Source organism: Phodopus roborovskii, unplaced genomic scaffold (genome assembly GCF_943737965.1).
Source record: "Phodopus roborovskii unplaced genomic scaffold, PHOROB, whole genome shotgun sequence".
NCBI classification, from domain to species: Eukaryota; Metazoa; Chordata; class Mammalia; order Rodentia; family Cricetidae; genus Phodopus; species Phodopus roborovskii.
Genome location: NW_026125906.1, coordinates 308,426 through 334,961, shown reverse-complemented (window position 1 = coordinate 334,961; position 26,536 = coordinate 308,426). Strand labels below are relative to the sequence as shown.

Here is a 26,536-nt window from a genome sequence, read left to right as displayed (position 1 = left end):
TTAAAGAAGCAATATCTTTGAGTATTGTACTAGTATTTTTTTCCTCCTTGACTCAGTTCACTCAAAATTACATCATGTTTTTCCTACAAGAAGTATAAATGGGATCTCAAGAGGTTACATTTAAGATTTTATCACACCTAGACTCAAATGAATGAATGAATAAATAAATAAATAAATAAATGAAATAGCTGATTTAAAACTCTCTCCCTACTACACATGTCATGGCAAACAGTAGAGATAGCAATAATGTGACATCTAGTAGTGAGGACCCAAGTTAAGAACCTGTTGAACTACTTATGCAGGCTATCAACACTGAAGCAGATACTGCAGTCACCACCCTTTATATTTACAGCAATTGTAGCACGCAGATGGGAAATCACAATCTAAATTATACACTCTTGTAGAACACCTTTTGTGCCAAATACAAGAAAAAAAACAAGACACTCTGGAGAGGAATGTAAACCTGGAAACTGGTGGTTTTAAATTCTAGTAACATGCTTATTACTCATATTGTTTAAATGTAAATAAAAAGCACATAGGACATTGTCTAAACACTACAGGGTATTATGAAATGTCACACTGTATTTAAAAACAAAATTAACCCCCAGAAATCTAATACTAATTCATACACAGAACATATCTACTCAGAACACTCTGCCAGCCACTTTTTTATGTGCTTAAAGACCTATGGTGAGAAAAAAAAAAAAAAAAAGAAGCAAACTAATACAGATCTTGTCCTTAGCAGCAATACTTTTAAAATATTTAATAATGAGATGGGACCATGGGTTGTTTGTATTTTTCATATCAGTTATTAAATAATAGTCACAATGAAGAAAATGTTCAGCTGACAAATAACTCATGCTAAATATATGAGATTTTTAATATGACATACAGCATTTACATATATCAATGGAATTTGATCTGATTTTATAAAAGAATTTTTAAGATGCTAAAGCAAAGGCACGCATACGCATTCTAGTATGTTTAAAAGACATGTATGGATTAGAAAATCTCTAAGACAATTACCATAAAATACAATTATTTGTGACCACTAGGTGATGGGACTGTAGGAAAAAAAAACTTGTTTTCATTAACACTTTACAGAAAATTTCCAGACGGAAGTGAAACAAAGTCTACACTGAAAAAAACACACTGATAAAGGTCTACAAATCCCAGGACAAGCAGGAGGTAGAATAATAAGGCCTTTCAGAGAAGCCAAAATACAAGTAGCTGTAGTGTCTAGGCTGCCCCACAACAGTAACGCCAACTTGAAAAATAAAGGGATTTGTTCTAAGGCTGTGAATATTAACAAGGTAAAGTCTAGAATTTATTAACTCAATTGCCAGTTCCAGGCAGACACAAATCCTACTAGGGGAAAATGACGGGAAGGGGAGAACGGGAAGAAGGTAAGGGAATAAAGGAAGGGAAAAAAAAGCCTTTTTAGTTTAAAAAGACTCACAGTATTTTTTCAAACACATAGGGCAGAGGAGAAGGGGCTGTATGGCGCAACACTGCCATCTAAGACTTTAAAGAAACAGACAGGCACCCACATCGGAGGATCGTCCATCTTCGGAGGATCATCCATCTTTTCCGCTGCTTTTCTGCCCACAGCCCATAAGATGAAGGCTGGGAAAAACAGGTGGGATGAACACACAAGGCACTCAAACCTGAGCAAGGGAACTGAAGACCCATTCAAACAAAGGAAGCCTTTCTTAAGTCCCGCCCGCGGAACCATGGCAACAGCAACAGGAAGTCCCTACCACATTGGAAAGATGAGCTCTTCTTAGGGTAGGATTGGCTGGTTCCGAATCTGCAAGCATATGCTGGGGAGGTTGCTGACAGTCTGCCAGTCCGGCTGGCTCCGAGTCTCCTGCACTTTCCTTCCAACGCTGTAGTTGCCTGTTGCCTAAGAGACGTGGTTGGTGATGTCCAGAACCTATTCCCGACAGCCCCCTGCGCCTCAAGCTCAAGACGTGTACAAGGACATGCTCCTCCCACTCACCCCAGCCTCAAACCCACTTCTGACGCACACACTGTCCTCCAGGCCCTCACCTATCTGAATCTAACTGCCCACTGCAGTGCTTACGACACCAAGCAAGCCGCCATTGGGGCCTCTCATCCTTTGGGGCCCCCTTCCCCTCTAAGGTCACACCTAAGCATCAGGGAACAACTTGCCTGTAGGGCCAATAATGGATAGCTGCCCTGCCAGTATCTGAGCTCCCAGACAATGACAAGAAAAATCTTAAAAGCCTTCCTAATTATTTTAGCTCTATCCTAACATAACTGAAAAAATTATTTCTTAAGAAAAAACAGGTTTCTTTTTTTTCTTTTCTTTTCTTTTTCTTTTTTTTTTTTCTTTTCTTTTCTTTTCTTTTTTTTTTCTTTTTTCTTTTTCTTTTCTTTTTTTTTTTTTGTGGAACTGTACACTATCTTTTTAATAAAAGCAGTAGGTTTGCCATAAGGACAGATAGGCAGTTCTTTACTTTTCAAATAGTCTCCTGAGTAGCCCAAATCCTAAAATAACTTCCTTTCCAGCTGGGCAGTGGTGGTGCAGGCCTTTAATCCCAGCACCAGAGAGGCAGTGGTAGGTGGATCTCTGTGAGTTCAAGGCCAGCCTGGTCTACAACAAGTGAGTTCCAGGACAGGCTCCAAAGCCACCGAAAAAATCCTGTCTGGAGAAAAAAACAAAAACAAAAATAAAGAACTTCTTCTCCATCTGAGATCCATTCTTTCCCTGAAGTACAGTCCCTTTATTTTCTGGGCATGCTGTTTCCTCAAATGTAAGACTAAGAAGCTAGAGAACCCAACATTCAGGCAAGGAGGTGATAAGAAAGGCCCTGCTTCTGCTATAGCTCCACCATGCACTGCACTTTCCCCTCTCCTGGGAGTTTCTAGCACTTAGAATTTAAAATCTATGTGATGTCTAAGTTTTCCTTTCTATTCAGTATCTCAGACACACAGAAAAAATAAGATAAGAAATAGGAAATTACAGGAATGAGTAAACTCTGTCATCCTGAAGAGTATCATATACCCAAAAGTAACTTCTAAGCTTAGGGCTACATCAATGACAAGCTTTTGAATTAAGAGAAATTTTCACTCTTAAGATACTTTTTTTTAGTGCCCTACTGTGTCCTACCTAAACAGTATGAAGGTGCATGGACAACAATAGCACCCAAAACTACTAAACTCCATAGATATTTGAGTCCTTCTATTTCCAGTAAATGGGATTTTTTTAAACAAACTATTTCTTTTTTCAAATAGTAAGCTCATCATATATTTTCCAGTATGTAGTTCCTAATGGCAATGTAGGTTATGCTATTTTGTTATAGCACCCTTTCTGATTTGAAGGTGCATGAAGAACCCTTTACTTCTAAAGTCGTGATTCCAGACCTTGTGGTCTGTTAGAAAATCATGTAAGATTTGAGTATATACGTCTAAGAATCAAAGCCTACAAACTCCTAGTTCCAAGTGTTGCTAGTCAGAGCCTAGGCCTGGCAGACCACCTATCCTCAGTAAGCCAATTAAACAAACAAAGTAACAGTAAAATAAGCAAAGATTTGTTTGCTGCAGCCATCCTGCGCAGATGAGCACAGAATTCCAGTGATCTGCCCCCAAACCCATTTTCTAGTATACAGAAGTGATATTTAGGTTTAAATAGAGAACCAAAAGATGCAGAAATAAGTGGTGGTCAAAGTGTGGTCCTAGCCATCAATATATTTTAGACTCCAGTCTTTTAAAAGGTGGTCTGACAAGATATCAGAACTATGTGCAATCTCTTCAAGAGACAGCTTCTCGCCCCGGCTGGAACAGGGTTTCAGTATTTTAGTTCCCCAGAATGAAATTTCTGGAGAAATTTCCAATTCCTTGAAGTCCATTGGTGAACAGATAACCAAAGGAAGAAATACTTGTTTCTTTAGGACATCTTCATTCTTGCCTGGACACTTACACAAGAAAATAACAGATTCCACGATCAGCAACAGGACTTGCTATTTCCTAGAAGGACAGCACATAGCTCTATCCTTGTTTGTATTCTTAGTGTGGAAGAATTGTTCAAATGTATCCAAGGCAAGGTATCACAAGGTAAAATAACAAACAAGCGACTCAAACAAAGATAACAAACAAGGAGGCTAGACAACCTCAAAGCTGAGGCAAGAGTGGAGTTTATCTAGGACAGGGAATAGAGTTTGTGATTGTGTTCCACCCCAGATTCCAAAACTCGTGGTTCCACCACCTTTTAAATATTTACTTATGAAGTTGTTTTTCTTTCCTTGTTACTCCTTTGTTTTTACTCTTTGCTGATCTGGGGATTGAACTCAGAGTCTTCCAAGTGCTAAGCAAATGCTCTAATACTGAATGTATAGTTCTGATCACAAAATACTCATTTTATTTTTTACTATTTTTAAAATTTTTTGTTTATACTTTCTGCTTGAGTACTTTGCATGCATACATGCATGCCAGAAGATTCCATTATGGATGGTTGTGAGCCACAATGTGCTTGCTAGGAATTGAACTCAGGATCTCTGCAGCCTGTGCTCTTGAACTCTGAGCCATCTCTTCAGCCCCTAAGTAGTCCTTTTTAAATTACGAATATCTTATATGAAATCTTATAAGCTCATCTTTATATAAAAAGTATGAAAAATAAATGTGTAAGTCTTAAATGAAAAATGTAGACCTTCGATGTCATTTAAAAGAATTTATTTTAAAACAAAAACAGTACAGCAAAGTCTGAATTTAGTAACATTTAAAAGGTCAGCAATCATCTCAAGGTACAGTAACACAGACACTTGATAAATGTTCTCCAAGGAATTTTGCAAAATATATCTCTAGCAGTCTCAGTAGGAGCCAATATAATCTAAAGACACACACTTGTGCCCCTGCCTTGGGCTATCAGACTATTGAAACAACAGACCCTAAGAAATAAGAATTTACCAAGAGTCCCATACTGGGAAGGAAAAGGCTGGGTCCAGGTGACACCCAGAGAGGAGCTTATCTCCTGACACATTGCTGACAACTACATGGCTGACCTTGAAGGGCTGGCAGTGATGTTCATGTGTAGGATCGCATCCTGACCAGAACTGCTTAGTCATACGTGTAAGGATTCAGGCATTACACTGGCCTGCCCCTGTCACCTGGCAGAATGCACTCAGGCAGTACTCTGGTCAGCCCAGGGTTCCATGAGTACTAGTCTGCAGGCAAGTGTAAAGGACCCCTTTAAAAGTCAGACCCCTGCCCACTTACACTCTCTTTTGCCTTCCCTCCCCCCTCTTGCTATTGGTTGGCCACCAGGTACCCCCCCTCTTCTTCTCTCCCCCTCTCTCCTCTTCTGTTCCAGGTACCTCTATGTTTCTTCCATTCTCCCTCATTCCCCTTTCTAAATAAACTCCTCATTCAAGCTCTATCTGCCTGGCGTGTTATTCCCTCCCACCTTGGTCACCCTCACCTGATATGGAACCTGCTATGCTCTCCCACGTGGTCCCTTACCTTGGGACCCCACTCACTTGGGACCCTCACCCAGGACCACTCACCCCCACCCCTTCTCCATCTTTTATTCTTAAAACTGTAACTAAAGAACAACAATAACTAAGTCTCACCCTCTACTAAATCCTAAACCAGATGTCAGAACCACCAAAATGAGGGTGGCTGGACCTCTAAACTCTTTACTCTTCCCAATGTGACCACACTGAAATCTTTTTCTGTCCTTCACTATTCCTTGTCTCTGGCTTATTGATGATGAATCACAGAGTCTATCTTGTTAGGGCTGCTAGGAGCAGGCTGCTGAAACCCAGCAACTCCAGAAACATGTCAACTTGTAGAAATAAACATGAGAATTATCATTTCAAATGTGGGCAAGGATTTATTAACAATATTTGTTGTAATAGGAATAATATGCCTTCCCAGTGAGCAATCACTCTGTACATTGAACATTTTAATTATGCACACTACATAATTGAGAGATTAATTGAAGAAAAAGCTTTCTAGAACTTGTCCAGCTCTGGCTATTGCTCAAATAGGGAACAACCAAAACCAGAAGATGTCACTGGCTTATGCATTCTATACATGCTGTCATCCTTAAATCCCTTTTAGACCCCAACCTCAGGTTACACATTGAGCAATGTAAAAACAAAGACAGCAGACTCAAGTCTGGCCACTTGGGCAGATGAGAGAGTTACACAGCAGAGATATTGCCAGGATTATTTAAGTACACCTGTGTTGTTCTTTTCCAGTCATTGTTACTCTGGGCCATCCTGCCCACCTGGAAGATTTATGCTTTTCTGAAAAAAGCACAGGGGACTCAATGGCAGACGAGGACTTAATGGTGGCAGTGATCCTGCACTGTCCCCTAAAGGCATATTCTTTGATAATGGATGGTTGTAAAATGGAGCCTAATTGGAGGTCAATCTTGATGAGTCAACATCAGCAAAACCTTTTCCTGCAAACTTAAAACTTCAAATGTGGAGCAGACTTTTTTCTCCGTTACAAGTCTTGTTAGTGCATTACTTCTCTTCCAGTCTTTCATTTTGTAGTGGTGGTGGTAGGGTGGGGTGTGGGGGAGACAGAGTTTCCCTGTGAAGCCCTGCTTGTCCTGGAATGAACTATGTAAACCAGGCTGGCCTCAAACTCAGAGATTCGCCTGCCTCTGCCTCCCAAGTGGTGGGATTAAAGGTGTGCACCACCACCACCACCCAGCCTTATTCTAGTCTGACTGGAGGCAGCACTCCTTTAGTTAAATTCTACTTGGTACAATTTAATGATTCCTAAGCAAGCTTATTAAAAATATCCCTTATATTTTTTGACAAGGAAGCCAAAATTATATAATGGAAAAAAAAGAAAGTTTCTTCAACAAAGGGTGCTATCAAAACTGGATGTCATCATGTAGAAGAATGCAAATAGATCCATATCAATCACCATGCACAAAACTCAAGTCCAAGTCAGTCAAAGCCCTCAACATAAATCCAGATACATTAAACCTGATAGAAGAGAAAGTACGAAATTGCCCTGAATGCATTGGCACAGGAGACAACTTCCTGACTACAACACCAAAAGCACAGACACTGAAATCAACAATTAATGAGACCTCATGAAACTGAAAAACTGTAAGGCAAAGGATATTGTCAATACAACAAAACAGCAGCCTACAGAATGGGAAAAGATCTTCACCAACCCCACATCTGACAGAAGGGTGATATCCAAAATATAGAAAGAACTCAAGAAACTCAACATGAAGAAAAAAATAATCCTCTAGGTGGTGGCGGCTCGCATCTTTAATTCAATCACCAGGGAGGCAGAGACAGGCAGATCTCTAAGTTAGAGGCCAGCCCAATGTACAAAGGGAAGTCCAGGACAGCCAGGGCTACACAGAGAAAACCTGTCTTAAAAATAAATAAATAGCCCAATTAAAAATCAGATATAGATCTAAATGAAGAATTATCAACAGAGAACTCATAAATGGGTGAGAAACACTTGAAGAAATGTTCAACATCCTTAGCCATCAAGAAAATGTAAATCAAAACAACTCTCAGATTCCATCTTAAACCTGTCAGACTAGCTAAGATTAAACACACACACACACACACACACACACACACACACACACACACACACAAGTAACAGCCTATGTTGTACTCCCACTACTGCGAGTACAAACTTGTCCAGTTACTTTGGAAGTCAGTGTGGCAGTTTCTCAGCAAACTGGAAATTGACCTACCTCAAGACCCAGCTATAACACTACTGGACATAAATCCAAAGGATGTTCAATCATACCACAAGGATACTTGCTCAACTATGTTCATAGTAGCTTTATTTGTAATAGCCAGAACGTGGAAATACCCTAGATGCCCCTAAACTGAAGAATGGATAAAGAAAATGTGGCACATTTACATAATGGAATATTACTCAGCTGTCAAAAACAATGAAATCATGAAATCTGCAAGCAAATGGGTGGAATTAGAAAAAAATTCATCCTGAGTGAGGTAACCCAGACCCAGAAAGACAATCATGGTATGTACTCATTTGTAAGTGGATATTAGCTTTAAAGTAAAGGATAACCATACTATAATCCATAGACCCAGAGTATCTAGGTAACAAGGAGGGCTCAAAGGCAGATGCTAGGATCTCTGAAGGGGAAATAGAAGAGATGCCCTAGCTATACTGGGGATGGGTGGGGATGGGGTATGGCATTCAATTTGGGGGACTTATAAGGGGGAGATACTGAAAAGAAATGACCAAAAAGGGGGATGCAAGCAGGTTTAGGTAGAAACCTGGTGCAAGGGAAACTCCCAGGAATCTACCAGGACTCCTAGAAATAGTGGATATACAGTCTGAACTGGCCATTTGCTTTGACCAGGCAAGACTTCCAGTGGAGGGATTAGGATACCAACCCAGCCATACAACCTTTGACCTTCAGTCTGCCCTGCCTATGGGATATGCTGGGGTAAAGGTAGTGCAGAGATTGTGGGACTGGTCCAGCTTGAGACCCATGCCATTAGTGTGAACACCCATCACACTATCTGGATTGCCAGAACCCAGAGGCTGGATAACCCAGAGACCTAGGATAGAACCAAACATAATTGGGGGGAAAACATCAACACAGTGATGCCTAACAATATTCTGCTATACTTATGGATTAGTGCCTAGCCCAATTGTCATCAGAGAGCCTTCATCCAGTAACTCATGGAAACAGATGCAGAGACCCACAGTCAAATGTTAGACTGAGCTCAGGGAATCCTTCTGAAGAGAGAGAGTAAGGATTGTACTAACCAGAGGGGTCAACAACATCACAAGAAAACCCACAGAAACAATTAACCTGACTCACGAACTCACAGAATCTAAACCAACAACCAGGAAGCCTTTATGGAACTGACCGAAGTCCTCTGCATATATGTAACAGTTGTATAGCTTGATCTACTTGTGGGACTCCTAACAGTAGGAGCATGGGCTGTCTCTGACCCTTTTGCTGACTTTTGGGGACCTGTTCCTCATGCTATCACCTTGCCCGCCCTAAATACATGGGGAGGTACTTAGTTACTGCAACTTGATATGCCATGTTCTGTTGATACTCATGAGAGACCTGCCTTTCCTGAACAGAAATGGAGGAGTTGATGGAGGGAGCAGAGGGGAGGTGGTGGGAGGGAATGGGAGGTGAGGAAGGCGGTGAAACTGTGGTCACAATATAAAATAAATAAATCTAACTAATTAAAAAAATCATTTATATAGTATCCATTTTACTTCTTAAAGTTTCTCCTGTATCAGTTGATTATTTTTTTTCTATCAGAGACAATGTAGGAAATTTTAAATACTTTATGGCAGATACAGGTGCTGAACTGTTGGGATTCTGGGTTTAAACAAAATATACTATTTACCGAATAATAAACTAAATGAATCAGAATTTGGCATGGGGCAACATAATATCTCAAATGCAGAAAAATAAATGAGATATATAAAACATATTGGAAGTGGAACCTGTTTAAAGGGATACATGTGAGTTGCCAAGTCACAGTAATTTTTTCCCTTCTGTCTTGTCTGTGTATTCCAAAATGACTATAATAGAAATTAACCGTTAGGTTGGACACAATGGCACAAGCTCAAAATTATAGCTCAGGAGAAACTATCAAGATAATCAGGCTTCCAGACCTACTTGGCTACATTGACAGACCTCTTAAAATAATATACCAAAAGATACAAAATGCTATTTTAGAGTAAGGGATTAATGATGGAGTGAAGGTATGCGAAAATGACTTCCCTAGACTTTGTCAACTCCGATAATCCACTGGACAGAATCAGGAGTAGTCTCTTCATGATGACAATGAAGTCAGCTTGTCAGTAGACATATAAAAGTATAATTCATGCTGGTCTTCTCTGCAAAACTGATAACCTCTTTAATGTGGAAATGATATGATAACTGTGGTGAATGAAGCCACGAATCCCGTTGTTAATGAATGCAAAAGGATTCACAATGGCTAAAATAAGTAAAACCAAAACATAAAAGTGAAGAAAGATGTATTACCTGTAACATGCAAGGAGAGCACAAGGTCTAGTTTCAAAGCCATGCCTTCCCAGGAACAAAGAAGCACAAGGATTTTATTCAGGATCCTATACATATTTATATGGGGTGGACCTATTCCTAAGAATGTTAAGTTTACAGTCATAGAGCACATGTCTAAAGAGATTAAAGTGATGAGCAGGAATGCTTCTGTCTGGGCAGGCTCAGCTTATACTATAAAGTTTTAGCTGAAAATAAATGAAAGAACACCTTGAAGGAACATTAATACAGGAGTCTACCCCAGAACATGCCTGTCTCACTTAGAGGCTAAAGCATCAGCTTTTCCCTGCCCCCCTCTCTTCCCCTCCTACCCCCACTCCCAGCAGCAGAATCTCTTCCTTGCTCTCAGAATCCTACCCTCAGTAACTCTTGGCCTTTCCACCTATTCTGATGAAGAGGCCAATTTCCATAGCTCTCACTCTGCCTTCCTCATGGGTGGAACATAAAATAGTGCATGTGTTCAAGGAGCTGAATCAGAGTATGTGGGGTCCAGCATTTCTATTGAGATCACAGGACACAGTGTCATTGGATGGCATTACAAGTTCAATGATTATAAAGAAAATAGATATTAAGAGTTCAGGGCTAGACAAATGACTCAGGGGTTAAAAGCACTTGCTGCACTTCCAGAGGACCCAGTTTCAGTACCTACCACCCACAGCAAGTATCTCACAACTGCTTATAACTCCAGTTCTAGGAGATTCAACAACCCCCTCTTGTTCCTAGGAGGAATACACACACGGGTGCACATACATTCAGACTCACACATACACACATAAATAATACACATTTTAAAAGAGTATTCATGGTCACAGGTAATGAGTTTGCAAAACTAGCTGGACTAGGTGGTAGCAGCGGCACATGGCTGTAGTCACCGCACTCAGGAGTCAGAGGCAGGTGGGTCTGTGAGTTCAAGGACAGCCTGGTCTACAGAATGAGTTCCAAGACAGCCAGGACACAGAGAAATCCTGTTTTGAAAAAAGAAAAAGAAAAATAACTTGGAGCTGAGCAATTGTGGCACACAACTTTAATCCCAGAATTTGGGAGGCAAAGGGAGGAGGATCTCTGTGAGTTTGAGGCCAACCTGGTCTACAGTGCAAGTTCCAGAACAATCAGAACTGAGGGACCCTGTCTTGAAAAACAAACAAACAAAAAAGTCAAACCAAACCAAAACAAAACAGGAATGAAGGAAGGAAGGAAAAGAAAATTAGCTGGAAGTTAGAGAGAAATCACAAGTGTAAATTTTATTTGGAGTCTTTCTAGGTAGTTCAGGGAGACCTTATCAGGACACAGAAACAGAAAGGAAAAATAGGGGTAAATCTAGCAACAGAAAAGGTTAGACTGGGATGACATTTTCAGTGTGAAGTCTTGCAAAAAAAAGGGGGGGGGGACAGTGTTAGTGTTGCGAGTATGTCTCAATGGTAGATGCTCACTTGCTCACTTAACATTCTCCATTGACTGGGTTTCATTGGCAGTAGAAACTGTAATACTGTCATAGACTTAGCTACAGAAAAAAGAAATTTTATATTCATCCTCAAACCAGAAGCACAATTAAGAGCAAAACTCAAGTAATTACAATGTTTGTGACATCTGAGATTCATTTCTATACATGCAGCTATTAATTAACTAATACCATGATACTTTAAAATTAATAAATGATAGTGAAGGCATAAAATACAAGAATTTTCATATACTGGATATTAACCTTCCTTCAGTATACACTCAAAGTATCAAGAATCTAGGTTTTTAATACAGTAAGTCTGCTTCAAAAAAGAGATTACAAACAATTCAATATAGTAAAAATTTCTACATACAAAACACTCTTCATTTTATAAGAAAGAACATCTTTGAGAAACATATAAATGTGCTTTCCTGACTCACATTTCTTTCATGGATTTCGCTACAAATCACACTGTACTTTTTCTATTAGAAAGCAGAAATGGGAAGCTCATCAACATATATATAACATACGTGATCTGTGACATTTAAAAAGTGTATTTGGGGCTGAGGATCATTGAGCTCAGTTGTCAGGATGCTCTAAACTTAATTCCAAACCAAATATAAGCTGAGTGTGGAGGTTCACAGCAGTTATTGCAACACTTAAGAGAAGAAGACAGGAAGGCCATAGCATTGTCAGCTATAGCTGCCTTGGGCTGCATGAGACTCTCTGTGTCTCTGTGTCTCTGTGTCAGTGTCTGTGTGTCTGTGTCTCTCTTTCTCTTTCTCCGCACAACGGCCTGGCTATCTTTTTTTTTTTCCAGTACATTTTATCATAGTCTCTAAGTTCTAAGAAGCGCTCACTTCACATTTTAACAACTATAAAAAAATAGTAATAACCTAACATGTAACATTACTAAGACATATGCTAAGAGACTGTTAGTGTACTATGTAAGCCATTACTTCCTGAAGCTGGTACTAATACCATCTAATGATGAATTCTATTTGTGGGAATCATGCCATACGGATGTGGAGACAAGCATCAAGAGCCTCAGGAAACAGCAAGGAAAACAGGAGTGCGCCGCTTACCCATGCCTCTGATCTCTTACACTCCACACTGTATATGGCTTTGCAAAATGCTTTCCTGTACTATACTTTTGATTTTTAATGATTTATTTGTATGTGTGTGAACATTTTGCATGAATGAATGCCTGTGTACCATGTATGTGTCTGGTACCCATGGAAGTCAGAAGGCAAGAGAACTGGATCCCATAAAATTAGAGTTATGGGTGGTTGAGAGACACTACATAGGTACTGGAACTTGAACCCGGATCTCTTCAACACCAACAAGTGCTATTAAACACTGAGTCATCTCTCTAGCCACAAAAGATTTACTTTAATTATAATAACATCATCATGGCTTAAAATAAGGTATTAAGTGGAAAGAAAAGCCATGTTAGGTAAATGGACAAACACTAGAAAGTACTATGGAATGTTATATTTATAAACAAAATTACAAAAAGAAAAAAAACTTTCATGATGGCTAACAGTTAAGAGCAAGTAATGTTCTTACAGAGAAACTGAGTTCAGTTCCTAGCATCCATGTTTGGTGGCTCACAACAGCCTGTTACTCCAGCCCAGGAGGACCAGATGCCAGTAACCTCTGTGGACACCAGTATTTATGTACAAATACACATCCACACATATACAATTAAAACCAAATCTTTAAAATGTAGTCTTCTAAATCTTGCTTTGAAGAAATCATCACCTATATGCATATTGAGTAAAATATACATATTGGGAATTGCCTTCCGCTTGCCCTCTTTGGGATCTCCTGGCCTGAGAACTACAGGCAGGTCCACTTACCCAGTGGACCAAGTCATTCAGAGTCTACCAACATCTCCATGCTAGTCCCGCCTCCACTAACTGGGAAAGGGAGTGTCTTAGGCATGTCTGCACCCACCCAGAGGGCCATCAGAATATTTGACCTGCTTACACCGGGAGAACCTTGGACCCTTACCCTCCAAGAGAGGAAGAGACCCCACCTGTACCCACTTGAAGAAGGGATGGGAAGACAACAATACAAGGACATATTCAACAACAGAAAAACCAATGACTCTACACCAGAGTCTAGAGACTCTACAACAGCAAGACCTGAACATCCTAACACAGATGAAGCAGAAGAGAACAACCTTAAAATCAAATTTATGAAGATGACAGAGACCTCCAAAGATAAATTAGGAAATTCCTTAAAGAACTGGAAGAAACCACAAACAAAAGAATTCAAGAAATGGAGGAAAAGACAAACAACCAAACAAAAAAACAAACAAAAAATGCAAGAAAAGCTGAAATAGAGACAATTAACACACACACACACACACACACACACACACACACACACACACACACACACACACACAATCTGAAGGAATTCAGGAAAAAGAAATGCCAGGCAAATGATCAGGACCTACACATGCAAGCATAACCAAAAGAACACAAGAGATAGAAGAGAATCTCAGGCATTAAAGATAAACAAGGACAAGTAGATTCATTGACCAAAAGAAAATTTTAAGTACAACAAATCCCTAAAACAAAAAATCCAGGAAATATGGGACACCTTGAAAAGACCAAACCTAAGAATAATAGGTAAAGAAGGAGATGAAGAAAACCACATCAAAAGTCCAGAAAACATACAACAAAATCATAGAAGAAAAATTTCCCAACCTAAAGAAAGACATGCGGTCCACTCTATTTGGTATTCTGTTAGCCTCTAATATACATATTGGGGCCTGCCTTCCGCTTGTCCTCTTTGGGATCTCCTGGCCTGAGAACTACACAGAACACCAAATAGAGTGGACCACAAAAAAAGTCCCTTCACCAAATAATCAAAACACCAACCATAGATAATAAAGAAAGAATATTAAGAGCAGCAAAGAAAAAAGGCCAAGTAATGTATAAAGGCAGACGTATCACAATTACACCCGACTTCTCCATGGAAACTCTGAAAGCCAGAAGATCTTCGATAGATACAAAAATTAAAAGACCATGGATGTCAGCCCAGATTACCATACCCAGCAAAGCTTTCAATCACTACAGATAGAGAAAACTGATTCAATGGCAAAACCAGATTTATATAATACATATCCACTAATCCACACCAACAGAAAGTACTGGAAGAAAATCCCGAACCTAAGGAAGATTACTACACTCACAAAAACATAGGCAATAGATAATCCCACTTCATCAAACGCAAAAAGAAAACGGAGGGTAAATCCACACAAAATATCACCACCAACAAATCCAAAACAGGAATTAATAATCAATGGTCCTTAATTTCTCTCAATAACAGTGATGTTAACTCGCCTATAAAAAGACACAAGCTAACAGAATGGATACGAAGACAGGATTCATCCTTCTGCTGCATACAAGCAACACACCTCAACTTCAAAGACAGACGTTACCTCAGAGAAAGGGTTTGGAAAACATTTTCCAATCAAATGGACCCAAGAAACAAGCTAGTGTAGCTATCCTAATATCTAACAAATTAGACTTCAAACTAAAATCATTCAAAACAGATGGAGAAGGTCATTTCATATTCATCACAGGAAAAATCCATCAGGATCAAGTCTCAATCCTGAACATTTATGCACCAAATACAAAGGCACTTGTGGTTGTAAAAGAAGCATTACTAAAACTCAAATCACATATAAAACATCACAAACTTACAGTGGGAGATTCAAAACACCACTCTCACAACTAAATAGGACCACCAGAAAAAAAAAAATTGACAAAGAAACAAAAGATCTAACAAAGGTTATGACCCAATTGGGTTATAACAGACATCTATAGAACATTGCAACCAACCACAAAAGAATATACCTTCTTCTCAGTACCACAAGGAATCTTCTCTTAAATAGACCACATACTCGGCAACATAACAAACCTCAACAAATACAAACAATTGGAATAAGCGCCTGTATCTTATCAGATCAACATGGTTTAAAGTTAGAATTCAACAACACAAATTGCAAAAACCCAATGAACTCATAGAAATTGAAATATGCACAAATGGTCGATTCCTATGTCAAGGTGAAATAAAAAAGAAATTGAAGACTTCCTAGAATAAAATGAAAAGGAAGACACAACATACCCAAACTTAGGGGACTCTTTGAAAGCAGTGTTAAGAGGAAAGTTCATAGCACTAAGTGCCCACTGGAATAAACTGAAGAATAGTCACACTAGAGAATTAACAGCACAACTGAAAGCTCTAGAAAAAAAGAAACAAATTCACCGAGGAAGAGTAGATGCCAGGAAATAATCAAATTGATGACTGAAAAAATAAAGTAGAAACAAAACTACCTAAATAAATAAATATAAACCATAAAGAATCAATACAACAAAGAGGTAGTATTTCAAGAAAATAAGATAAAAAAAAAAAACCTTTATCTTAACTAAGGCAAAATGAACATGCAAATTAACAAAATAAGAAATGAAAAGAGGGAAATCCAGAGTCATCAGGTCATAATTTGAAAGCCTGAACTCCACAAAATTAAAAAATATAAAGGAAATGAACAATTTTCTGGACACATAATCACATAACAAAAATAAGAATAAAGATTTTAAATAGTCTTATAAACACTAATAAAATAGAAGCAGTCATCAAAAGTCTCCCAACCAAAAAAATCCCAGGGCCAGATGGTTTCATTGCAGAATTCTACTAGAAATTCAATGCAGAGCTAATACCAATACTCCCCAAAGTGTTCCACACAGTAGAAGCAGAAGAGTCATTGCCAAACCCTTTTTATGAGGCTACAATTACCTTGGTACCCAAATCACACAAAGGCATAACTAAGAAAGAGAACTACAGACCAATATCCCTCATGAACATTGATGCAAAAATACTCAATAAAATACTGGCAAATCAAATCAGAAAAATCATCCACCATGACCAAGTAGGCTTCATCCCAGGAATGCAGGAATGGTTCATCATGTGAAAATCTATCAATATAGTCTACCATATAAAGAAACTGAAAGGGGGAAAAAAAATCACAGCATCATCTCACTAGAGGCTTAAAAAGACTTTGACAAAATCCAACACAACTACATTATAAAGGTTTTAGAGGGATCAAGCATAACAGGCACATAAGTAAGCATAATAAATGTTATATACAGCAAACCAAAAGAACAACATCAAACTAAATGGAGAGAAACTCAATGTGATTACATTAAAATCAAGAACAAGACAAGGCTCCCCACTCTCTCCACATCTCTTCAATATTGTACTTAAACTTCTAGATAGAGCAATAAAACAACAAAAGGAGATCAAGGGGATACAAATTGGAAAGTTAGAAGTCAAACTTCCACTATATGATATGAATAATTTGCATGAGTGACGCAAAAAAACCCTACTAGAGAACTCCTACAGCTAATAAACACCTTCAGCAAAGGGGCAGGATACAAAACTAACTAAAAAAAAAATCAGTAGCCATACTATATATAGACAAAAAAGAGGCTGAGAAAGAAATCAGAGAAACATCATCCTTTACAATAGCCAAAACAACATGAAGAATCTTAGGATAACGCTAACCAAACAAGTGAAAAACCTGTAATAACAAGAACTTTAAGCCCTTAAAGAAAGAAATTAAAGAAGATACCAGAAAATGGAAAGATCTCCCATGCTCTTGGAGATTAAGATAGTAAAAATGGCAATCTTGCGAAAAGCAATTTACAGATTCAATGCAATCCCCATCAAAATACCAGCACAATTTTTCACTGACTGTGAAAAAAAAATACTCAGTTTATATGGTAAAACAAAAAACCTAGGATAGCCAAAACAACCCTGTACAATAAAAAATCTTGTGGACGAATTACCATCCTTAACTTCAATCTCTACTATATTACTATAGTAATGAAGATAGCCTGGTATTGGCACAAAAATAAACAGGTAGACTAATTGAATTGAACTAAAAACCCACACACCTATAAACTCCTTATTTTTTAACACAAAAGCTAAAATTATACTGCAGAAAAAAAGAAAGCATCTTCAACAAATGGTAATGGCAAAACTGGATGCTGGTGTGCAGAAGATCCATATCTATTGCCATGCACAAAACGTCCAAATGGATTGAAGACCTCAACAGAAATCCAGCCACACTGAACCTCTTCGAAGAAAAAGTGGGAGGTACCCTTGAATGCATTGGTACAAGAGACAGCATCCCGAACATAACACCAGTAGCACAGACACTGAGATTGACAATTAATAAATGGAACTTCCTGAAAATGAGAAAGCTTCTCTAAGGCAAAAGACACAGTCAACAAGACAAAACAGCAGCCCACAGAGTGGGAAAAGATATTCACTAACCCGACATCTGACATAGGGCTGATTTCTAAAATATACAAAGAATACAAGAAGCTAGTCACCAAAACAAAAAAAAAAAACAATCCATTTAAAAAGTGGGGTGCAGACTAATTGGAGAATTCTCAGTAGAGGAATTCAAAATGGCTGAAAGACACTTAAGAAAGTGTTCAACATCCTTAGCCATCACGGAAATGTAAATCAAAACAACTTTGAGATACCATCTTATTCCTGTCAGAATGGCTAAAATCATAAACACCCAGACAGTTTATGCTGGAGAGGATGTGGAGGAAGGGCACATTCCTCTACTGCTGGTGGGAGTGCAAACTCGTACAGTCACTTTGGAAATCAGTATGATGGTCCCTCAGGAAAATGGGAATCAGTCTCAAGATGCAGCAATTCCAATCTTAGGCATATACCAAAAGGATGCACATTCATACAACAAGGACATTTGTTCAACTATGTTCATAGAAGCATTATTTGTAATAGCCAGAACCTGGAAGCAATCTAGATGTCCCTCAGCTGAAGAATGGATGAAGAAAATGTGGTATATTATCACAATGGAGTACTACTGAGTGGGAAAAAAAACAATGGAATATTGAAAATCACAGGCAAATGGATGGAACTAGAAGAAACCACCCTAAGTGAGGTAACTCAGTCACAAAAAGAGAAACATGGTATGTACTCACTCATATATGGATATTAGACTTACGGCAAAGGAATACTAGCCTATAATACACACCTCCAGAGAAACTAGGATACAAGGAGGAAGGACCCTAAAAGAGATATACATGGTCCCCTGGAGAAGGGGAAAGGGAAAGATCTGGTCAAATTGGGAATATGGGGAGAGGGGAAATGGAGTTAGGAAAAAGAGAAGGTAAGAAGCAAGGGTTGAGGAAGACATGGGGGACCAGGAAGATTGAATAGAGGGAAGAATAAAGGAGAGAAAGAAAAGAGATACCTTAACAAGGGAGCCATTATATGTTTAAAGAGAAATCTGGCACTAGGGAAATGCCCAGAGATATACAAGGATGACCCCATGTAAGAATCACTGCAATAGTGGAGAGGATATATTAAATGCCCTGCCCTATAATGAGATTGAAGACTACCTTATCTGCCTTCATAGAGCCCTCATCTAGTAGCTGATGGAATCAGAAGCAGACACCCACACCTGAACACTTAGCTGAATGCCTGGAATTCAGTTGTAGAGAGGGAGGATTGATGAGCAAAAGGGTCAAGACCAGGCTGGGAAACCCACAGAAACAGGTGACTTGAACAAAGGAAACGGGAGCTCATTGACCCCAGAATGACAGCTTGCAAACCAGCATAGGATAGAATCAGGCCCCATGAATGTGGGTGTCATTTTAGAGGACTGGACAGTTTGTGGTCTGTGGTAGTGGAACAGCATTTACCCCTAGTATACAAACAGATATTGGGAGCCCATTTCTCATAGAGGGATACTCTCCCAGCCTAGACAAACGGGGGAGGAGGGCCTAGGCCCTGCCCCAAATTGTGGGACAGACTTTCATAATCCCCCTTGGAAAGCCTCACTGTTTCTATGAAGCAAAAGAGGGATGGATGGGCATTGGTGGGGGGCATGGAAGGATGGGAGAGAGGGGGAACTGGGATTGATATATAAAATAATGTTTTTTCTAATTTAAATTAAAAACAATCAAAACATAAAACAGAAACAAAAAGAATAGATTATTAACCATACATAGTTGGCTCGCAGTTGTAACATGGGTATCTGAGGACAGAGAGAGTTGAGGCAGCAGTTTTACTGTGAATTCAAGTCCCACCTAGGGTACATAGTAAGTTCAATAACAGCATGAGTTACAGAGGAATTTCTTGTCTGAAAACAAGTAGGTAAATGAATAAACAAACAAACACTAAAAAGAATGGCAGAACAATGCATTTGGTTTGAAGGCTGCGGGTTTCATTGAGACTCCATTTGATCTCCATTTATATTTTCTGATCAAAGTGGTTCATATTATGCCTTTGATAAACTTAATTTTGAAGAATTTTATATAGACTACACCAAAAGATGGGAGGGGAAAATTAGTAATGTAGAGTTTCTGTATGGAGCTAGAAGATGATGGCAAAAGCACGTTCATATTTGAAAAAAACTCAAGATGTACTACCGTCATTGAAACAAGCGATAAAACATGAGTTGTCCACAAATAGAAACTACCTCCAAGCCATGAGTCTAGTGAATGACTCAGCTACAATGAACAGTTCAGCACAAGTCAAAGGTCATATACCTGTGACTCAGAATAGACACAAAAATACATCAAGCACATTTCTCTCTACATCACCTAAATACTTCTTTCCTGGAGACCATACTATTCTACATGTAAGGGGGTAAAGGTTTTTCTCTAAAAAGCAAAGGTGCAGATTTAACGGAGAAGAAGCCACCTTTGAATGTAGTTTATACTACAGCCATGCCTGCTCTGGTGCCTGATGGAAATGCCATTTAGCTCTAAGGAGGGAAACCCTTTGCAGCTACCAGTCAGATGTCACTTCCAAAGTTGACAAGCAAACAAAAACTCATTCTCCTGCTCTCCACTTGAATTGAAATGCCTCAAGGATGGAGTCTAAGAGACATGGAGGAAGTTTTTAATTACCAACTTGAGACAGAGTGTAAATTTTTGTTGACAGAAACTTTTCTTTTGACTCTCACCTTCCCCCAAAGCAAGAAGTTGTTTCCAATATAGATATTGGTAATGGAATAGAATCTGTGCCAATTGCTTTCTGAATGAAATTGGCAGTAGAAATCTTCCACAGTTTAAATACAGAAAGACTATATGACCAAGCATGTTATCTAAACTTTTCCAGCATGCTTTCTGATTCCTGTGAGACTGTTCTGAGGGCTGGATATACATATGGGTAGTAAAACATAACATTGCAAACAGTCTCCTAAATGCAGAAACATGTGTCAAGTCCTACTGCATACCAGTTTGCCATTCTGTCTGTCTAAATCTTATTTACAACTTTTATAATGGAAAAAAATCCATGCTCTCTAACTATAATGCTTTGCTAAAGGTAGTAATATGAAAATAATTTCTTCTAAGAATATATACTTCCTTTTATATAGTACCACAGTTAGAGTAGCAATTACAATGCCATTCAAAAGTGTCAAACATTCCTGAGCACTTTAAATGCATTCTTTATCATCACAAATAAACCCTGTGAGGTAGGTAATATATCTCCTTGCTGTGAGGAAATCCAGACACAGAAGGAAATTCATCAAACATTTTGGAGAGCCAATATTTGAAACTTTGTTTCTGATTCCTAGGCCATTAGTTATATTTTTACTTTTACAAGTTGAATATCATTCCTGGCTCAATTTTTTAGAACATTAGCATGCTCACAACCACTATACTTTAATCATTGTGCTGGCATAACATCAAGAAAATGAAATCATTTTCTAACACACTAAGACATTGAGAATAATTTTCCTTTAAGGGTCTGTTATACATACACATCTGTAGGTATGTAGACAATATGGTGGCCATGTGTATGGTTAACTTCATGCAAATTTAACTACCTATACTGAGTAAAAGATTTTTTGATAATTTTGATAGAGTTGTTTTCTCATTGTCTGAGTGGTGTACGCATTTTCTGACAGGAACTCTGAATTCCTGATATCTTGGATTGTTACCAAGCCTTACTCATATTACCTTTTTCCCATATACTCTGAAGCATGTTACATGGTACCACAGTTAATCTCCCATGCATGCTTTAGATTCCTTTATATCATTACTTGTGTACTTTAGAGCCACTATAAAATAAAGTAAATCTTACTTATATTATACTGCTGTATGGCACTAGATCTGATATCAATGTCTCTGTTAAGTGACTGACAGGTCACAAATAGTGTACACCAAGAGATGATTCACATTGCAGGTGGGATGGAGTGGGACATTTCCATCACAGGACTCCAAACAGCATGCCATCTAAAACATAAGAATTTTGCATATGTGGAGTTTCCACTTAAGGGTTTTAGACTATAATTTGTCCATGGAAACTGAAGCCAGCAAAAGATTGGCACTGCTGTAGTGTACATACTTTTCATAACACTCTCAGTCTAAAATGAAAAGTGATAGAGAGGGCCTTCGGGTGCCCTGCTGGGAGCCTCCTGAGGACTGGGAACTGCATGCAGGAGAGCCTGCCCTAGAAGACTGGCCCATCCAGAGTCTGCCAGAAACCTGGTCCCACCTCCAACCATAGTAGGAGGAGGTAAGCTTGGGTGTGTTTCCAGCCTGCCTTCTGGGCCCTGGTTGGCAGAGCCTCCTGAGAACAGGAAATGCTTGCAAGGGAGCTGGTCCACCTGGAGTCTGCCAGCATCCTAGTTCCACCTAGACCCATGGAAGGAGCCCACCTTGCAGCAACCCTGCTCAGAGCCTCTTAAGGATTGGGAACTGCATAAAGTGGAGCCCACCTTGGTGGATTGGCCCATTCAGAGTCTGCCAGCATCTTGGTTCTAATTACGCTCTTGTGTGGAGTACTACATCCACCCACTGGAAAAGGAGCGCCATCAGTGTATTGGATCTGCTTGCACCCACCAGAAGAGAACCTTGATCCCAAATGCATCAGAAGAGGAAGAGACCCTACCGGTACACACTGGATGAAGAGATGGGTAGACAACAGTATAAGAACACAGTCAACAACAGAAAGGCCAATAAGATGCCACCAGAGTATAGGGACTCCACACTGGCAAGACCTGAACATCCCAACACAGGTGAAGCAGAAGAGAACAACCTTAAAAACAACTTTATCATGATGATAGAGACCCTCAAAGAGGTAATGAAAAAATCCCCGAAGGAAATGGAAGAAAAAGCAAACAAAAAAATTTCAAGAAGTAGAGGAAAAGACAAAACAAAAATTGCAAGAAACAATTCAAACAGTGCAAGGCTTGAAAACTGAAATAGAGACAAAAAAAACCAACCAATCAAACAAACACAGTTTGACGGAATACTGGAAATACAAAAGCTATGCAAATGATCAGAAACTACAGACATAAGCATAACCAACTGAATACAAGAGATGGAAGACAGAATCTCAGGTGTTGAAAATACTACGAGAAAGAGATTCATCAATCTCTCTGAGAAAATCTTAAGTCCAACAAATCATACACACAAAATATCCAGGACATATGGGACACCGTGCAAAGGCCAAACCTAAGAATAGGTATAGGAGAAAGTGAAGAAACCCAACTCAAAGATGCAGAAAACACATTCAACAAAATCATAGAAGTAAACTTTCCCAACCTGAAGAAGGATATTGCAATGAAAGTACAAGAAGCTTACAGAACACCAAATAGAGTGTACCACAAAAAAAGGTCCCAATGTCACATAATAATCAAAACACCAAAAAGCATACAGAATAAAGAAAGAATATTAAGAACAGCAAAAGAAAAAGGCAAAGTAAAATATAAAGGCAAATCTATCAGAATTACAACTAACTTTTCCATGGAAACTCTGAAGGCCAGAAGGTACTGGATAGATACTCGACCAACACTAAGAGATCACGGATGCCAGCCCAGACTCCTATATCCAGCAAAGCTTTCAATCACTACAGATGGAGAAACCAAGATATTCCATGACAAAATCAGATTTAAACAATACATGTCCACTAATCCAGTCCTACTAAAAGTTCTTAAAGGAAAACTCAAACCCAAGGAAGTCAAATACACCCACAAAAACATAGGCAATAGATAATCCCACTTTGCCAACAGCCAAAAGAAAATGGAGGGAAATCCAGACACAATACTGTCACCACCTACAAATCTAAAACAAAACAAGAATTAACAATCAATGATCATTAATATCCCTCAGCATGAATGGTTTTAACTCACCTATAAAAACACACTGGCTAACACAATGGATAAGAAGACAGAATCCATCCTTCTGCTGCATACAAGAAATACACCTCAACTTCAAAGACAGACATTAACTCAGAGTTAAGGGTTGGGAAAAGATTTTCCAATCAAATGGACTCAAGAAACAAGCGGGTGTAGCAATCTTAATATCTAACAAATTAGACTTCAAACTAAAATCAGTCAAAACAGATAAAGAAGTTCATTTCTTATTCGTCACAAGAGAAAACTGTCAAGATGAAATCTCAAATCTGAACATTCATGCACCAAATATAAAGGCACCAACATTTGCAAAAGAAACATTACCAAAACTCAAATAGTACATAAAACCCCACTCTTAATACTAGACAGGTCCACCAGACAGAAACTTAACAAAGAAACAAAATAACTAACAAAAGTTATAACCCAATTGGGTTTAACATATATTTATAAAACACACCATCCAAACACAAAAGAATATACCTTCTTCTCTGCTCCCCATGGAACCTTCTCTAAAATAGACCACATACTCAAGAATATAGATGATCTCCAAAATATACAATGAACACAAAAAGCAAGACACCAAATAATCCAATTAAAAAGTGGGGTATGTAACTAAATAGAGAATTCATAATAGAGGAATCTAAAATGGCCGAAAGACACTTAAGAAAGTGCTCAATATCCTTAGCCACCAGGGAAATGCAAATCAAAACAACTCTGAGATACCATCTTAGTCCTGTCAGAATGGCTTAAAAAAAAAAAAAAAAAAACAAAACACCAAAGACAGTTTATGCTGGATGGAGATGATGTGTAGAAAGGTGTCTACTCCTACAGAGTACAAACTCGTACAATCACTTTGGAAATCAGTATGGCTGTTCCTCAGGAAAATGGTAATCAGTCTACTTGTCTGTGCCCATGAACTTGGCTGCACTCCATCTTGGCACAAGGACAAAGAGTTTAAAACTGTCCTCAGCAAGTCATAAGACATAAAGGTCAAAGGTGTGGCTACAGTAGGATGTTTGGCTGTCCTAAGTAACAATAGACCTGAATCTGAGGTGTGGCTACTCTTGATCCTCAAGGCTAGGGAACAAGAAGTTGAAGCTCAGGTATGGTTACTGAACCCTTAGAATAAGCTAGGAAGAAAAGTCTGTTTGCTCCATATTCATGATACTGTGTTCGCCCTTTTGGTTAAGGTATATAAGAGTGGTGAAAAATAAACTCATGGCATTTCAGTATCGACTGATTTGCCTCCTGACTTTTATTCTGTCTCTTGTGTCTTTATCATCTATAGCTAGCATTTCCCTCATCCACCCCCCTCCACTCAGGTACGAACTTGGGGCCACTCGGCTGGTTCTGATTGTAGCCCCACAAAGACAGTTTCCAATATATGGTGCCCAAATGAGGGGCTGAGTATGGGGGACATAAGTGATGAACATATGGCACAGCAACATGAGGCCATACAGACAGTGCTGACATATGGAACTGAACACAGAATTTAGTACAGGAGACAGAAGAGATGGACATCACAGAGGAACAGACACCATAGGTATGCACACGTGAAGAGAGAGATCACATGGATAAAATAAGTAAAGTGCAGTGAGTGAATGTCAAGAGTGAAACTATATATAATTGTAGATATGAAATATTAGTCAGATGATAAAGAAGTGCAGTAGAGTTAGTTAACCTTGAGAATGAAAATGTGTATAATTATAGATATGAAACAGAAAACTATTAGTCAGATGATAAAGAAGTGAAAAGTGGTGAGTTAGCCTCCAGAATAAAAATGCATGTAATTGTAGATGTGAAACAGAAATATCAGCCAGATGATAAAGAAGTGAGTTAGTTAACCTCAAGGGTAAAAATGTATATAATTAGAGATATGAGACAGAGAAATATTAGTCAGATGACTGTATATTTACTTGGGTATATTTTAATAGCCAAGAGAGCTGGAATAAAGTAGAATCAAGTATAGAAATGTTTAGAATTTTCAAGTTTTGTAAGGATCCCCCCCCCCACAGAAGTCACCACTGCAGCTGTCTCAGTGGGGCATGGGGAAGCAAAGGTGTGGTCCCGTGTGTGTGAAACTTCAGAAGGACCTGTGGATGCCAAGAACTCAGAGTTGTTACAATGGTGGTTTTTGACTTTTCAAGCATCTGTAGTTACAGATGAGCTGCAGCAGGCCAGCCCAGGCCCAGAGCAAAGGCAAGATAAGGCCAGGCCTAGCCTAGAAGTCTTGGGAGCTGCTGCCATGGCTGCTGACTAGCCAAGTTTATGGAAAAAAATTAACACAGCCTGTCAGAAACTGTTTTAAGACCTTATAGGAAAAATGTGATATAGATGCATTTTGATTTGTTCAGATTTTGGATGCTCATAAATCCAAGGGTTATCAAAGTTGCTGTATCACAAGAGATTTCAATGAAGGACATTTTCTTTCAGCAAACTAATATTGACCTACAGAAAAGGACGGCTGAAAGATGTATGTATATATGTATGTATGCATGTATGTATGTATGGTGGGGCCACACATGTGTATCTGAAATGTAATTGTGAATGTGTGAATACCAACAAAAGGTTCTACTTGAATTGCTTCGGATATAGTAAAAAAAAAAAAAAAAACAAAAAAAAAAAACATCAGGTCAGTGTCTTAACTGCAAAAGTTGGCAATCTGTGCCTCCCATGGCTGGTCCCCAGAGTAGGTGGGGGGAAAATGGCCAAAGTCAAAATGGCCTGTGAGCCAAAGCAATCTGTATGGACAATTCAATAGCTGTTAGCAGAGGCGAGGGTACATAAATTCTCGTAATTTCTGTGGTTAAAAAAGAAATTGAGAGAATGGAGGTCAATACAAAATTTG

At 38.9% G+C, this 26,536-nt stretch overlaps 1 protein-coding gene across 4 annotated transcripts in view; it reads right to left on the bottom strand.

The window, feature by feature from the left end:
* The window catches only part of Fam104b (family with sequence similarity 104 member B), a 42,186-nt gene extending 40,181 nt beyond the window's left edge, over positions 1–2,005 (bottom strand). The window contains exon 1 of one of the 4 annotated variants that reach the window (XM_051178959.1): positions 1,761–2,005. In XM_051178959.1, the coding sequence (XP_051034916.1) occupies positions 1,761–1,765 (5 nt within the window). In that variant the 5' untranslated portion in view covers positions 1,766–2,005. Of the gene's footprint in view, positions 1–1,459; positions 1,737–1,760 lie in introns of those variants that run through there. The other 3 variants (XM_051178961.1, XM_051178957.1, XM_051178958.1) reach the window with 3 other exon arrangements.
* Between the last annotated feature and the right edge of the window lie 24,531 nt (positions 2,006–26,536).